The sequence below is a fragment of the Platalea leucorodia genome (assembly GCF_965183815.1).
Source record: "Platalea leucorodia genome assembly, chromosome: 13".
Lineage (NCBI taxonomy): Eukaryota > Metazoa > Chordata > Aves > Pelecaniformes > Threskiornithidae > Platalea > Platalea leucorodia.
Window position 1 is genome coordinate 16,601,592 of NC_138835.1, and position 15,874 is coordinate 16,617,465.

General features: G+C 55.1%; 1 protein-coding gene across 3 annotated transcripts; it reads right to left on the minus strand.

Moving 5' to 3' along the window:
* Positions 1–8,375: 8,375 nt before the first annotated feature.
* PLAGL2 (PLAG1 like zinc finger 2) lies at positions 8,376–15,862 on the minus strand. Of its 3 annotated transcripts, none has more exons than XM_082326341.1 (4): positions 15,779–15,862; positions 12,719–12,828; positions 10,818–11,213; positions 8,376–9,876 (listed from the first exon to the last, which is right to left on the minus strand). In XM_082326341.1, exons 3-4 carry the CDS (start codon positions 11,078–11,080, stop codon positions 8,655–8,657), a joined length of 1,485 nt encoding a protein of 494 aa, XP_082182467.1. In that variant the 5' UTR covers positions 11,081–11,213; positions 12,719–12,828; positions 15,779–15,862; the 3' UTR covers positions 8,376–8,654. The 3 variants fall into 3 exon arrangements, with proteins under 3 accessions (XP_082182467.1, XP_082182468.1, XP_082182469.1); XM_082326342.1 differs by lacking the exon at positions 15,779–15,862 and adding an exon at positions 13,320–13,635; XM_082326343.1 differs by lacking the exons at positions 12,719–12,828; positions 15,779–15,862 and adding an exon at positions 12,392–12,707.
* Positions 15,863–15,874: the final 12 nt, after the last annotated feature.

Here is a 15,874-nt window from a genome sequence, read left to right on the forward strand (position 1 = left end):
AATAAACAGCTTCATTATAAAAAATGCTTTCAATTTGAACTTAATTTTGCAAGACAGCGGAAGAGCTAATTTTAGTGATGAACTGCACGTTTCCTAATGGCACTTACTCTTTTTACAGTTTAAAAACCTTGTTTACGGCCCCCAAAATGCTCCGTTGAAAGAGGTCATTCACCGTGTGTAAAAGTGCTAGAAAGTTTCTTTTCAGAAAACCAGCTGAGCTTTGACAACGGGAAGGTTCTGGCTGCGGCAGCGGGAGCTGCAGGAGCGGGGCCAGGCCCGGGGCCGCCCGGCGCAGGAGAGCCCGACCGCAGCCGGAGACGCCGCAGCTTCTCCCGCCAGCTCCGACGGGACGTTCGGCGGCTGCGGTCAGCCGCTCCTGCGACGGACGGCGGAGCTCGTGCCGGGGCAGCCCTGCCCGCCCGGGTTCTCAGCGTGGCTCCTGGCTGCCAAGGCAGCAGCTTTTTCCTCCAGCAGCAGGGTTGGGGCTCGGCTGCTCCCGGGGCCGAGCCTTCACAGGTTCCCTCTCGCAACCACCCGGTCGTCAGACCACCTCGAAGGCAGCCATCTCTAGTCTTTTGCTCAATATCCTTGCTTAAGGAAAATACTGGTACAAATGTTACAAAACAACCTTTCTAAAAATTAGTTTCTAGATATTAGGGCTCACGAGAGGGGAAAACCCAACACCAGTTAAGGCTGAGGCACTCGGTAGGGCGAGGAGAAGCCCTAACTCGGGACGGGCCGCTAGCCACCGTTACGGGACTGCCCGTTGCCGTTCCCAACGCCAGCTCCCTGCCCGGTGCGCGGGCCTGCGCGCCGTCTCCAGCTGCGCCTCGCAGCAGGGCGTGCCGGCGAGTCCCGCAAGCAGACGTGGATGTGTTACCTTCGAGTGCAAGGCGCCGAACCGCAGAGGAACCCGGGGCAGGCGCCGGTACGGCACCCGTTCACCGAAGCAGCCAGGAGCCCTGTGCCGAGGCACCGATGCCGGAGCTGGCCCCGTGCCGCAGGCTTCCCGCAGCGCCGGCCCTCGGCGCCTTCTGTGTCAGAGCTGGGCTCCGCTTGCACGGCAGCGTCGCGGACAGACACGGTACGTGGCATTGGTGAGAATGAAGGTGGCGATAGCTGTTAAAATGCGGGGCGGTTGGCTTTTAACGAGACGCTTTCACGTTGAGGATTGTTCCCCCCACTGAAAACGAAGGGCTGGCCTATTTAATAGGAATTTTAAAAAATTTTATTCCAAATTTCCTATTCTCTATTTCCCGCAAGGCCTTTAACCGTCCTCGTCGCCGTGATCTCCCCAGGCGGAGAGGCGACCTCCAAGTCACGGGCGCTCTTTGTGCCGGGCCCCGGTGGGAAGGGCTGCCGCCGTCCTCGCGTCAGCGGCGAGCGCGCGGTGAGCGCGCGGCCCCCGTCTCTTCCCGCGGCCCTGCCCGCGCGCCCGAGAAACGCGACGTGCTGCTGACGGGGAAGCGGAGCCCAGCTCGCGGCGTAGGTTTGCGAGCAGCAGAACGGGAGCGGGTTTCTGGGCGTTGTTTTCTGATCACCAGTTCCATTTTTTGCTCGACCTGTTTCTGCGGCGGACTGAAGCGGTTCGTGGCGACGGCTCCGGGCGCAGAGCAACGGGAGCCGGCTGAGGGGGTGCTCTGGGAGAAGACTCCTTACCTGGCGCTACGGAATGCTGAAACCTGCGGCAGGATTCCAAAGGATCCCGGTTTTTCCCCAGAATGACGCGAGTACATCCCGGGGTGGGGAGAAGAGCGCGGAGGGGAGCCCGACGCGAGCGTGCAGCCGTTGCGTGGCAGGGACGGCAGAGCCCCGAGGCGTCGCTGCCACCGGAGGCGCGGCGGTGGCGGGGGAACGGCGAGGAAGGGGGAACCGCGGTGCTCCAGGAGGCCGTGCCAGGAGCAACGGCGTTTCCCTGGGCAGCGCTCGGTTGCTTTGCAAGGGGGGCTCGGCATCGCTGGGGCCTGCTGGGCACAGAGGCCAAGAGGTGCCAGGGTCGGTGACGGGAGTGCCACTGCGGTGCCACCACAGTGCCAGGGTCGGTGACGGGAGTGCCACTGCGTTGTCACCGCGGTGCCAGGGTCGGTGACGGGAGTGCCACTGCGGTGCCACCACAGTGCCAGGGTCGGTGATGGGAGTGCCACTGCGGTGCCACCACAGTGCCAGGGTCGGTGACGGGAGTGCCACAGGAGTGCCACCACGGTGCCAGGGTCGGTGATGGGAGTGCCACAGGAGTGCCACCGCGGTGCCAGGGTCGGTGATGGGAGTGCCACTGCATTGCCACCACGGTGCCAGGGTCGGTGACGGGAGTGCCACAGGAGTGCCACCACGGTGCCAGGGTTGGTGATGGGAGTGCCACTGCGGTGCCACCACGGTGCCAGGGTCGGTGACAGGAGTGCCACAGGAGTGCCACCGCGGTGCCAGGGTTGGTGATGGGAGTGCCACTGCGGTGCCACCACGGTGCCAGGGTCGGTGATGGGAGTGCCACAGGAGTGCCACCGCGGTGCCAGGGTCGGTGATGGGAGTGCCACTGCATTGCCACCACAGTGCCAGGGTCGGTGACGGGAGTGCCACAGGAGTGCCACCGCGGTGCCAGGGTCGGTGATGGGAGTGCCACTGCATTGCCACCACGGTGCCAGGGTCGGTGACGGGAGTGCCACAGGAGTGCCACCACGGTGCCAGGGTTGGTGATGGGAGTGCCACAGGAGTGCCACCGCGGTGCCAGGGTCGGTGATGGGAGTGCCACTGCGGTGCCACCACGGTGCCAGGGTCGGTGATGGGAGTGCCACAGGAGTGCCACCACGGTGCCAGGGTTGGTGATGGGAGTGCCACAGGAGTGCCACCGCGGTGCCAGGGTCGGTGATGGGAGTGCCACTGCGGTGCCACCACGGTGCCAGGGTCGGTGACAGGAGTGCCACAGGAGTGCCACCGCGGTGCCAGGGTTGGTGATGGGAGTGCCACTGCGGTGCCACCACGGTGCCAGGGTCGGTGATGGGAGTGCCACAGGAGTGCCACCGCGGTGACAGGGTCAGTGATGGGAGTGCCACGGGAGTGCCACAGGAGTGCCACTGCGGTGCCAGGGTTGGTGATGGGAGTGCCACTGCGGTGCCACCACGGTGCCAGGGTCGGTGATGGGAGTGCCACTGCGGTGCCACCACGGTGCCAGGGTCGGTGACAGGAGTGCCACAGGAGTGCCACCACGGTGCCAGGGTCGGTGATGGGAGTGCCACAGGAGTGCCACCACAGTGCCAGGGTCGGTGATGGGAGTGCCACCGCGGTGCCAGGGTCGGTGATGGGAGTGCCACAGGAGTGCCACCGCGGTGCCAGGGTCAGTGATGGGAGTGCCACCGCGGTGCCACCACGGTGCCAGGGTCAGTGATGGGAGTGCCACAGGAGTGCCACCGCGGTGACAGGGTCAGTGATGGGAGTGCCACTGCGGTGCCACCACGGTGCCAGGGTCGGTGACAGGAGTGCCATCACAGTGCCACCGCGGTGCCACCGCAGTCCGGCTTTCCCGACTCCCGGCCCAGCAGACCAGGCTAAACCAAGCTGCCTTCTCCGCGCGGGTGGTGGGCAGGGTCGTATTCAGCGCTTCAGGCGGCGAGAATTGGGAAAAAATACAAGAACTACGTTATGAAAAAGAAGCAAATTTTGGCTGAAGATGGAAACCCGGGAAGCTTTAAGGAAGCGGCTCTGTTCAGGCCGTCCAGCCGCGTCGCTCTGGCAGCAGAGCATCGGCGGGGCGCGGGCAGGCGATTAACTCGGCAGGGGCACCCGAGGGCGAACTGAGGGAGCCTGAGCAACCGGGACTGGGGGCTAAGCGAGACGGTAGGGCGATGGGGAGAGCATCTTTGAAGATTTCTTTGTAAAAATTGTAATTGCAGGCCTCGGCGGGGTTATTCTTTCCAGATAGCAAAGGTGAGGCAACGGCAGAGAAAGGAAATGGGGATTTTTTCAGTGAACTGAACTGCAGGAACCCTTCCAAGCAGCTGCTATTCACCTATCGGCAAGGAAGGAATTAAGGAACAAAGAGCTCAGCTCCCAACAAAAGTCCTGAAATCATCAATCCACCGGTGGGGAAAAAGGGATTCCCATTGAAGCGACGTTTTCCAGCGCCGAGGCTGAAGAGCGGGCGCCGTTGGAGGCAGCTGAGCAGCGCCTGCCCAACCGCCGTACGTGGATCTTCCGCCAAGCGACGCTCGGGGGAAGCGAAGGCGCGTGAACGCGTTGGTCCGTCACACAAAGGGGCTTTGCGCGAGCTGCAATCCCGTGGGGAAGAAGATCCCGCACAGCTCCGGAGCCGTGAGCCCGGCGAGGCCTGGCCCGGTGAGTTAACCCTCCGCTGCCACCGAGACGCCTTAGGTGTTTTCTAGCGCGCGAGCTGGAATCGCGCTCGTCTCCAGCGGGACGTGGCGTCCCGGCCCTTCTGCGAATCGAGGGCGCGATTTCTAACCGCTGGCACGTTCCTGCCCTGGCCCGTCACAGACTCGTGCTCTATGATTTCACACCTTAGCTGGCTGCGCTGCTCCTGTGGGTCTTGAACCCTCCCCACCTCAGCCGCGCTTTAAAACCTTGCTTTACTTAACTGGCCCCTTCTGACCAATGATTTGCTGTAGTTGCTCCGCTTGGGCTCAACCCGATGCCACGTTTCCGATACAGACGTGCCTGGAACAAAGACAGACCTCCCACCGGGGCGGTTCGCAGGGCTCTCCCGCTGAAGCAGCTCTGCATTGAGCGCTTCAAAAGCTCTGCTCTTCAGCGGCTGCCTCGTACTGCGTCCGTGGGACAGGAGCGCGAGACGTGGCGTCATTGCAGGCGAGGGTCAGCTCCGACTGCCCCCTCCTCCCCGTCACCTTGCCCCCCTACGGCCGGCGCGAATCTGGGTGCCTCTCCGCTGCCCTGCCTCGGTGCAAAGCCCAGCCGAGCTTGCGGTCTCCCGCAGTCACCGAGCCCCTGAAATATCGCTTTAAAAACTCCTCTTTTCCCTCAAAGGCACTTCGTGCCTCCCGCGATGGTTAATCTGTGTTTGTCCCGGCTGGCTCGCGGCGGTCCCGTGCCTGGAGCCCCTAACGCGCGGCCCTCGGCCAAAGGCCGCCGTAAGGAGCGGCAACGCTTGGTCCCGTGGCCACGGCCACCGATGCCGTGGGCCCGTTTCACGCTCACCATCCTGCCCTGTAGGCTGCCGTCGCCTGCGTTAATAACGGAGAGAAAGCAGCGCGTTGACTTCAACAGCCCTAAACCTTGATGTAAAACAAAAAAAACCCAAAAAAGCCTTTCTGGGCTGACACTCTTTTATTGACCTCCCCTACCTAGCGCAACGGCTGCGTTCCCCTACGCGCAAACGTCCTGCACGCAGCCAACAGAGCGGTGTCCCGGGCTGTGCCGCAGCCGTCGCCCTCGCGGCGTGGCCGGTTTGCCAGCGCGTTTACCTACCGTCGCGTCGGCGGGAGCGTGTCTGAGCTGACTTCTGCCGAGTCTCCTAACAGCTCGGTGCGTAGAATCAGGGAATCCTTTCGGTTGGAAAGGACCTTTAGGATCCTCGAGCCCCGCCGTTCGCCCAGCGCTGCCAAGGCCACCACTCACCCACGTCCCCCGCACCACATCCACCCCATTTTGGATCCGCCTGCGCCGGGGCCGGACCGCCCTTTCCGTCAAGGAATTTTTCCTAATGCCCAACCTAAACCTCTCTGCTAAACACGCTTCCTAATGAACGGAGATTCCCAAACGGCGTAGCTTAGGTGCTCAAAGCTTTTTTTATGAGCGGGTAAACGTTGTTCGCTAGCTAGCTTCAGGAAATAACCTGGTTGGTGGCTTGCGTACTTGGCATCTCACAGGGAAGCAGCCTCGCTCGCTTCAGCCGGGCTGACGGAACGCTGGCGGGCTGCAAGCCCCGCTGTGGAACGGGAACTTCAAATCCATTTCCCGGTGCAAACACCCGGTATCGGCTCCAGCGCGCCGCCTGCGGACACGCTCCCTTTGCTGGGGTGAACTCCCCTGTCCTTGACAAATGTTATTGCAATTCTGCTCGTTAGAATAGCTGCGAAAGCAATCACACGTGCAAGTAATAGCAAAATGAATTCCGTTTATTCTTTGACAGACTACTGGTAGGAAAAAGATGCCTGGCTCTAAGTTTAGCTACCACTGCTAAAGGAATTCCAGTGATGACGTCTGTTCAGAGTACAATGCAGGCAAAAAGCGAGAAAGGCGAACGTTCTGAAACAGAAGAAGGTGGACGATGGCATTGCATAAATCTGATGATCCTCACTTGCAGTAAGCAATCAGTTCCCACTATTTATTTCTTTCTTTTAAAAAAAAAAATCCTCTCAGCTGAAGACGGGGATAAGGCTTGCATATCATCGATAACAGTGTGGAACTTGAATTTGCCAAGAGCAAAGCAACAGAAGACAGGCCTGAGGTATTCAGTGACGGTAAAGAGGAGACCAGCTGAAACGTCCCATTTACCTCGTCTGTGTTCGAGAACAAGAAGGCACTCGCTGAACTTCGAAAGGCAACATTTTACAGTGGAGAGAAGGAAGTACTGCATTTAACTCGGGGAGATCATGGCCACAGGAGATTGCTGAGGTAAATAAATCTTATATTACATTTTGATACAAAAGTATTATTTGCAGCATTGCTGGCTAACCTAAAACAACTGATCTATGTTTTGGAGAGTCAATGGATCACTAAACAGTCATTCTGGGAAGAATTACTAAACTAAATTAAAAATAAAATTCTTGAGTAAACTGGAAGGGGACAAGCCTATGAACGGACGAGGCACGGCTAACGTCACGCTGTGGGGTCGGTGGCTCGGCAGAAAGTACTATGCATCGACTGAAATGGATGTGCTCCGGGGAGATGAGGGGGACAGCATCTGGCTTCGCTGAAGGAGCTGAGATAACAGAGCAGAGGTAGATTTTGCATTTTCTAGATTGAGGGAGAACAACATTGACAGATTTCCCGGTTGATATTGGCCTACAACGGTTCCTCCAGGCTGAGGTAGGAGGACCTGCGTGTCTATATTCACAAACATGCGCCAAGGTACAGCGAGATCGACCTCCACGCGTCCCCGTCTGCAGAACGAGTGCCCAGGAAAACGAGAGCGGGAGACGGCGCAGATGCTCAATGACACCGGCGGCTGGCCGCCACTTCACAGCGTAACCCTTCCGCCCTCAGCGGGCAGACAGTCCACGGAAGAATTTAAGAGGCGAGGCAGGGAGCAGGGGAAGCAGGGCTTGAACTTCAGGAGACAAGGCTCGAGAAGGAGAGAACAAAAAGGCCAGGGGAACCAAATCCTAAGTGAAAGGGTGACTGCGGGCCCAAACCCTCAGCGTTTGAGAACGATTAGTGTTGGGGAAAACGCTTCAAATACGCTGATAGAGCGTAGGTGAAGCTGGGACCAATTTTTCCTCCCGAATCCTGGATGCCATCACCCTAGGACGGAGGTAAAAAAATTCTCTCTCTTGAGACTGCTTCACGGAGAGGCAAAAGGGTACTGACCTCACTGAACTGTTGGGGTAAAAAAATCAGAAACTCGTACTCTGTTCCTCATCTCCCGGGAACCCCCGGAGCGGGGCCCCGCAGCCTGACCTCGGCCACGCTGGGAGGACAGCGCGCGGTGCCGCGGCCCCAGCGCCTAACCTAGCTTCTTCACATGCTTTGGTTTCCGGAACAGAGGCACGATCTGTTTGCCTGGGGGAGATATTTCAAAGGGCTCTATCCATACACCACGAAAACGAGCTAAGTTGTGAGAGCTGCTCCATCCCCTTGACACGCGGATAGCCAGAGAGAAAACGCGGGAAGCTGCTGCCTACAGCGGCAGAGGCTGAAGTGGTCCAAAAGCAGTGTATTTCCCCATGGGGGAAGAACATGGTAAGTGAAGAGAAATCAGTGCAACCTGACTTCGTCGTGTAAACAGTGTTCTAGCTACACCAGATATAAACCCAGTGTATTCTGGTGCCTCCTATTATCGTAATGGCGGAAACTGATTTGTGTTGTGTAAACAATATGTTCACTGTAACGAGTTTAACCTAACGGCTCCCCAGAGAAGAATGAGGTGATGTCTCTGAATTCACTATGTAAACGGTCTTGTTGCTTAACACTGATGTGGAGTAAGCTGTGTTCGGCGGAGTAAGCTGTATTAGGTGACGGGACGAGAGGTAGTGGGGAAGGACAGCCTCTTCCCCGTTGGCTTCATACAGAGCGGGTATCCTGACTTCTCCTTCTCCGTGTGGAGGTGTTGGCTGTTTTGCCAGAATTGCAGTGTGATAACATGAAATGGAAGCTGGACTCTTCAAAAGTTTAGCCCAAGATGAAAGAGTCTCAACTCCTTCTCAGGGACAGTCCCTTCCCAAAGAGGAACATAGCTCCAGGATCTCGGGGAAGGTCAGTGCTAAGCGCGGCTCCTGATTCACAGATTAAAAATTAGATAAAATATATCCAGTCTATTAGCTGAAATCTTTTCGCTGTACAGGACTGGGACTTGCACGGGGATATCTGCTGTTCCAGTCTACAAGTGCTCCCTCCAGAGATCAGAAACCTCCTGCCTGAAACAGCTTTGCAAAGCTTTCACACCCCAAAGGGGAGGAAGTTGTGCGTTTTTAAGGCTCTCCGCAAAAGGGTGACTGAAAGATCTGTTCTCCAGTGCTATTTTCAGCTTATTGGAATGCCTGGTGGAAACGCGGCAGCGTGGTTGTGCTCAAGCTGGAGGTGAAGACAGGGGGCAACGAATGGAGGGGCCCAAAGTTCAGCGAGGCCCCAGCTCCAGGGGATTCTTGAGGTTGGTGTTGCAAAGTGGTAAGCAGTGGCTGTGTCTCCCCCTGTGAGTAGCCCATGACCAATCCCCCCGATGATACAGGTGGATTGCAAGGAGGAAGATTTAGGGGGAGAAAGCCAAGGAGATGAGAGAAGTCCATGTTAGCAGCACAGAGAGCCTCTGAAAGGTTAGCAGGGCTCTTGGAAAGCAAAGCCTCATCCAGGGGGGGTGGCTGAGGCGAAGAGGACTGAGGCTCACCAGATGAGAGAGACAGGCTGCCAGGGAAGTCTGACAAAAAGCTGTCCACCTCTACTTTGGGTAGTTTCTCAGGCAAATATGAGGTAGATCCAAGCTGATACTTTGGAGGAGGTTGCGGTGGGGAGGAGATGGGAGAGGACGACTCCAGAGGATAGCTCATTCCCATTGGAAGAGAATTAGGAACCAAAGAATGGGGCATCCCTGAGCTTGGCATGGTTTGGAGATGCGTGCTGTACATGCCCACAGGCAACATGCCAGGGAAGCTCTTACCCCCTATCATGTCTCTGGATGCCATACACAGGACGGGACTCAGCTCCTCCTTCACTGCGACAGAGGAGCTGCAGCTTAGGAGACCCAGCATGTCAACTGGCTCTGTCTTAATCTTCAGCAGTTCCTGGGAGTGGCTTTTCTTCATGTGCCTGGTCAGATGATCTTTCCGCCCAAACCTCTGAGCACAGTACTGGCACAAGAAGTCCTTCCGCCCCGTGTGCACGACCAAGTGTCTCCGCACGTCTTTCCGGGTGTAGAAGCGCCTATCACAGTGGTCGCACGGATGCTTCTTTTCCTTCGCTCCACCAGAAGCCCGCCTGGAATGAGCTTTGAGGTGCTCCAGCAGGACCTGGGTACTTTCAAACGTCTGGAGGCATACCTTGCAGCTGAGGTCGCCGCTGGCAGCTGCGTGCATGGCCAGATGTCGCCTGAAGCCGAGTTTCGTGTTGTAGTTCTTGCCGCACTCGGGACAGTGGAGGGCCTCCTTGTTGGGATCGTGGGTCTGGAGGTGGTTGCGGAGGTGATCTTTCCGGTGAAACATCTTCTCGCAGTACATACACTGATGAGGCTTCTGAGCAGAGTGCGTGGCCATATGCCTTTTGGGAGAAAAGCAGGACATTTTAGACTAGCGTCCAACCTCTAAGAGAACACACGCTACTTTTTCAAAACTTTCCTCGCGTTCTACCCTTTATGCCACAGAAATCCCAGCGGCGTTTCACCGCCACTAAAGGACGCTGCCCTGGCAGCCTGGGCAGCAGGGACTCTCCAGGCACAGCAGCACAACGTTTCAAGCAACAGTTACAGAGTCTGTCTCAGCAGTGCCCGTCCGCCCTAGAGCGCATCGCCTCCGCACGGGTATACTTCAGTCGTCTACTCAGCTCCCGTTCTCTCTGTTGAGGCTATCAATCAGAGGGGGAAATGACAAAGAAAACCTTGGCAGTTTGTGACAAGAAATGCTTGTCTGCTGGTGAGACGGCTTCGTTTCATCAGGAGGCATCAGACTGTGGCAATGTCTGCTGACCGCCACTGTGGACTGATTTCACCTTGATATCTTACACTCTCTGACACTGTGGTTCATCTAGTTTCAAGTTCCTAGTGATCGTATCATTTAATTATTCTCTGCTATATTTCCGTACCTAAATAGGAACTCTACTTCTTCATGCTAGAACAATGGCTGCCATAGAAACATTCCTGTGACTAAAGTTAGAGGTAGGGCTTACGAAAGGTGAATGCTGCTATTCTTGCTTTTCAATTTGTTTCTTAATCTGCAAACTTCACTTTCTGCTTCCATTTCCTCCTTAGTAAAACAGAAAACAGCTTGAGCTCAGGATAAGGTATTATCTGAGGTTCTCTGGAAGGTGCTTAAAGAGCTGCCAAGTATGGTAACGTCTGGGACTCAACTGCTTTGCAAGGTAAGAAGGGCATTCCCCCTCCTCCACCTTCTCAGAAATTCAAGCAAAAAAACATGACGGAGGGGTTTTCCCCTCTCTTCTGGCAGGGGAGCACTGTTGGGCAGAGGCACTCAGCAGTTACCTACCTATACAGCTTGTACTTAGAAGCAAAGGCTTTGCCACAGTGCAGCTGAGGGCAGTTGTAGGGTCTCTGCTCAGTATGAGAAAGCGTGTGAGTTCTCAGCTTGTCCACATTAGTGAAGGAGGTCTCCGATATTTCACATTGGCATTTTCCCTGACTTTCGGTCTCTTCACCTCTTGATCTGGGGACTAATTTCCAGCCTGTCTCTTCCTCCTCCTGCTTTGCATCTTGAATCCAGTTGGGAACACTGGGAAAAAATGCCGTCATGGCAGGTCTAGTGGAACATGGCCATGTCAAGCAGAACTCGAGCCTGCGGGCGCCTTGCCGTGATCTTGTCCCGGTGCAGTTTTCAGCTGGAACCCTCTGTGACCAAACCTCTTTAATAGCAAAACATCTTCACCTGAAATCACAGAAGGGCTGGTGTTAAGACACTCCAGCTTTCACCTGTGCACACAAACCCGTGTCAGCCTTCAACAAGCATGACAAACATGTGAACGCACACGTCCACAGACACGGGAAACTCCCGTCTCCAGAATGTTTCACTCTTTTCTCCCTTAACCCCTGTTACCTGAATAAAATTGTGTTAAACTCTTTCTGAATTCCATTTTTGCAGCTATCGGGAGCCAGTGTTACCTGTTACACGCATTTGCTCCTGAAATATTGCAGATGGGTGTCTCTTTGTAGCTCTACTTACCTCACCTTTCCCTGTGTGTTTTGTGGATCGCTTCTCATCCCCTTTTTTCATGTTCTTCATAGTCTGTTCTCACTTGCTCTGGATCTTTGCTTACATGGAATTCCCTTCTAGAGCTTCTCAGAGAAACGAAGGTTCTCTGTATTTTTTTTCATCCCCTCTGCTACCACCCTGGTGCACCAGTAAGACCACCCACTAGCAAACCAGTCTGAGTTACCACACATGGGTCAACAGGGCTGAGGAAGAAAACTTGCTATTATCAGCAACATCACACCTTTTTCAGGAAGGCAACAGATGCTGCTTCTCTTCAGGGTGTGATTAGTCATTGTGTTTTCACTTTTCTAATGTGGCAGATTCTGCCTCTCTGGATTAGCAAGTTTTCTACAGTAATGAGCAATTTTTAATTTTTTTCTTCTTTTACGCTCTCATCCATTGATAATGGAAGCTCAAACTGTTTCCTGTTCAACAAAATATACCTCCTGTATGCTCTGCTGGCTTTCATGTTGATGAAAATCTACATTAATCTCTCTTAGCAGGTTGCTCTCGAGTTGCGTTTGTCTTGTTGGTAAAGTACTGCATTTCTATATGGTGCTACCAACGTCTGAACTGGCAAACAGTTAGCTGAAATAAAAACCTCAGAAAAGATGCCTTTCACTGAATTTAGCTGCCTGAGAAACTCTTCTTAAAATAGCATCAAACCCTCAAGCTCTTTCTCACTCCATGATTGCTTCAGAGGGAGGAACTTCCTGCCTGCACATCAACACGAGTGCCAGTTGTGGGCAGGATGTGCAACTACGAGGGAACTAACCAACCCCCATTAAGAAAGTGCACCACTGAACGTTATGAATAGCTGAAATAACAATAACTGTAACTACACCGTCACTCACAACGCCGTGAATGGTTCCCTCAGGATGGAAAACACCGGGAAACGGGACGGCTCCAAGAAAACGTGTCACTACGAGGTCTGGAAAGGTCCAGTAAGAACAGAATTCGGTTCTGTGCGGGCTGAATCTGCTCAGGCAGAGCAGAACAATAAGGGACCAGAACTGCTGAGGTGCCACTTTGGTACAACCCAGCGGGACGCGACGGCCGCTCCTACCCCTCAGGGTGCGGGAGCCCTGCGGTTCAGCGCAGCCTTCCTTTGGAGGTGTCTAAGACCATGGATATTTCACCTCTGTGCGAGAGGTGTGCCGGAAAAGATAAATGTTCTCTACCTCCTGCTTCAGAGCTGTGCACACGTTCCGGGAGCCTCTGCCACTTTCGCCAGGTAGTTGCTTCTTTCCCTCTGAACAAGCTCAGCCATCTGTGCCAGTTTCAAAGCTACCTGAAAGAAGACAGAGTTTGAATTTTGCTGTCTTTAATAGCAAGGTGCATAAACTACCTATCGCCTTCAGAGCAGAAACCCAAATACAAATGAGTTAAGACATGATAACTTCTGTAATGGATTATTGTAAAATTTCATCAACTGTCCTTTAAAATGTTAAGGTTCTAGCAAGAAAAAGGACTCTACCTATTTGGGTCTATTTCTAAGTCTAAATGCATGTGGTAGGACACTGACAGCTGCGGAGTAAGAGGGGAAGAACAAGATGAGGGTCTGGCACGGTATCAGTGAAACACGGTAGCACTGGAAGGTCAACAACAGAGTTCACGCTTGGCTACAAAACTCTCTGCCTGAGCTATATATTTATATTTTTAAAAACTCAGTTAGTTTTCTTAGTAACATTTCCTCAAAGAACGTTTCCAAAGTGCTCCCTGTTCACTATAACTCAGTAGCCACCAGAGAGGAAACAGTTGCCGCTGCCTGGAAACACTCACCTACACTTGTTCAGAGAACATCTTGTACATCACCACCTTTGTACCAGCACAGGGAAACCTCCGTATCTTGGAAAGTTTTGCACTGGTGCTGGAAAAATATGGCTAGCCTATGCAGCTCCAGAAATCTCAGATAACTCGGTTATCTGAGAAAACCCCCATGGCCAGAGGAATCTTCCTCTGCTTCAGTTCCACAGAGGTTAAGAGGTTGGCAGGGTGAACACAGAGCTGGAAAAACACAGGATCCACCTGAGAGCTGGATCCCCGCTGGCTGCCAACTTAAATGAAAGATTTCGTTACTACAGTCATCAGGTCCGTGCAAATTCAAGCTAGAAGAGCTCACGTAAGCTGATGGAGCATACGCTATGTATGAGAGTCCAGCCACTTGTCATTGCACGGAAAGCAATGAGGTATGTCTGAGCTGGTACACAGCACAAAAAAGCTCTCGGGCTTCACAGAAAGTCCCTGGGATAGAGTCCACCCCCTGCTTCGACAGTTTGTCCCACTGTTTGATCCTTCTCAAAGCATGGTTCAATGATTTCAGCATTTCCACACAGCTTCTGCCCCTCGAAGTCACTCCTGTGACAGGGAGCACCGATCCTTGGCTGTGCGGGAAAGCCTTCTGACCTCGGCTGGGGACCAGACCGGGGAACTGCCCAGGTTAAAAATAATCAGGAAAAAATAAAAAGGAGCCTGGATGAGCTCTCTGACCGGACCAACAGCAAGGCTGTGCTGATCCGGCCGGAGTGGGTAGGCAGCAGCAGTGGGAGGCAGGGACGTGGGGCCTGGCAGGCTGCCTGAGCAGCCCCGGGGCTGCGGAGCTGCCCTTTCTCTTTTCTCACGGGCATCTTTTGTGTCTGACTTGTATTTGTCTGTCCTTGGCTTCTACCTGCAGAGTCCCGCCACGCCTCTGCTACGGAGCTGCTCCACTACCGTCCCTTTTCTTTCTGCAGGGACAGAGAAGTTGGCCTAGGGACTCCTGCGTCCCCTCAGTCCGCACCACCCGCTTCTGCGCCGCACTCGCCCGTCTGATTTACAGCCGCACGCTGGTGTGGCTGAGGGAACTCACCCAGCTGAAAAGCAACTTCTTTTTAAATTTGTCCTCCCCCCGCCAGATCAGTCCCCCGCTCAGGTTTGCTAAGCTACTGTAAGTTGTTAAAGCTTAAACTTGCTCAAGTGGAAGGTACCAGCTACGTGGCAGAAAGCAGAGGCCAGGACCGGCGGTGGGCACCCAGCCTCAGCCCGGTGTCGTGCCTCAAACCCAGCCTCCGCAGCGATCCCAGCTGCGGCGTCAGGCCTGGCACGCAGGCATTTATTGACTTTCCTGCACGATGACCAGTGACCGCAACACCTTAAACCGCCGCAGCAACGTCCCCTGGCGCGGGTCTGGCAAAGCCCCCACACAGCGTAACAAAATCACCCCCTACTTCTCGTTACGGTGTTCTAATCGAGTCCAGCTCCTGACTGCAAGGCTCTGCTTCCAGACCTCGGATCCTCTGCTGTTTTCTAATATCAGGTTTTTAATTATACGGGAGAAAAAAAGCAGATACCAGACCTCGATGCCGTACTTCAGTACCAGCCGTGCCAATGCCACGCCTGGATGTAAAAACCACTCTCCTCCCTCCCTACGCATCTTGCATTCACCCCTTTTTTCACAGTTTTCCTACAGTCCCCCACACCAACTCACGTGTCATTATGATTCCCCGATTTCCCCTGTGAAAACTGTTATTTCCTCGCAGTGACTGACTTTGGCCGTTCCTAGGTTTTTACATCCAAACAGGCTCATTTTTTCTAGTTGAGCTGCTCAAGCCTCAGTATCAGTTTTCCCCCACTTGATCACTCACAGATTTTGCAAAAAAAACTCTACATAAAGTTTGCATTTACATCTTAAAGCCCAGGGAAAAGCTGCTACACCTTTCCCATAGGATGAATCCAGACGATTTTTTTCCTCCCACCCCCCCCATCTGAAAATCATCATTTTCACTTTCCGCTTCCCTGACGTGACCTAAGCCAGGATTTTTTAAAAGCCCAAATCCCTTCCCTGCACCACCGGGAAAGCCCCAAACACCAACATGGCTCCGGGGGCCAAAAAATCCCGCTTTTTTCACCCATCCAGCCTAGGCTCTGATAGTTGCAACAGGCGGAGCTGTCGGGGGGGGGGGGGGGGGGCCCCCGGCAGCTCCGCCGTTTGTACCGGGAGATAAACGGGAGCCCCCCGCCCCCGGGGATGCGGCCGGGCCGGTGCCAGCGGGACCACACGTGTGTGTCCCCCCCCCCGTTACCATGGCGCAGCCCTGAGGGGAGGGAGGGGGAGAGGCGGGCCCGGCCTACGCCCCCCCCCCCCCCGCCTTCCTCCTCCTCACACGCCCCCCGCTCCCCTGAGGGGACCCCGCCGCCGAGGGGAGGGGGCCGCCGTGACGCCGCCCCTCGCCCCCCTTCCTTCCCCGCCTCCCCGCACTCACCCCGTTCCCCCGGGCCCCGCCAAGCGCGGCTCCGGCCCAGGCCCCGGCGGCCCCATTGTGCGGGGCATTATGGGAGTGACGTCGTTCTCCCGCTTC

Coding starts and splice junctions, on each gene's coding strand:
- PLAGL2 (XM_082326341.1), bottom strand. CDS start 11,080: ATGACGGCATTTTTTCCCAGTGTTCCCAACTGGATTCAAGATGCAAAG. Junction 9,877..10,817: donor TCTAAGTACAAGCTGTATAG/GTAGGTAACTGC, acceptor TTCTCCCAAAAG/GCATATGGCCACGCACTCTG.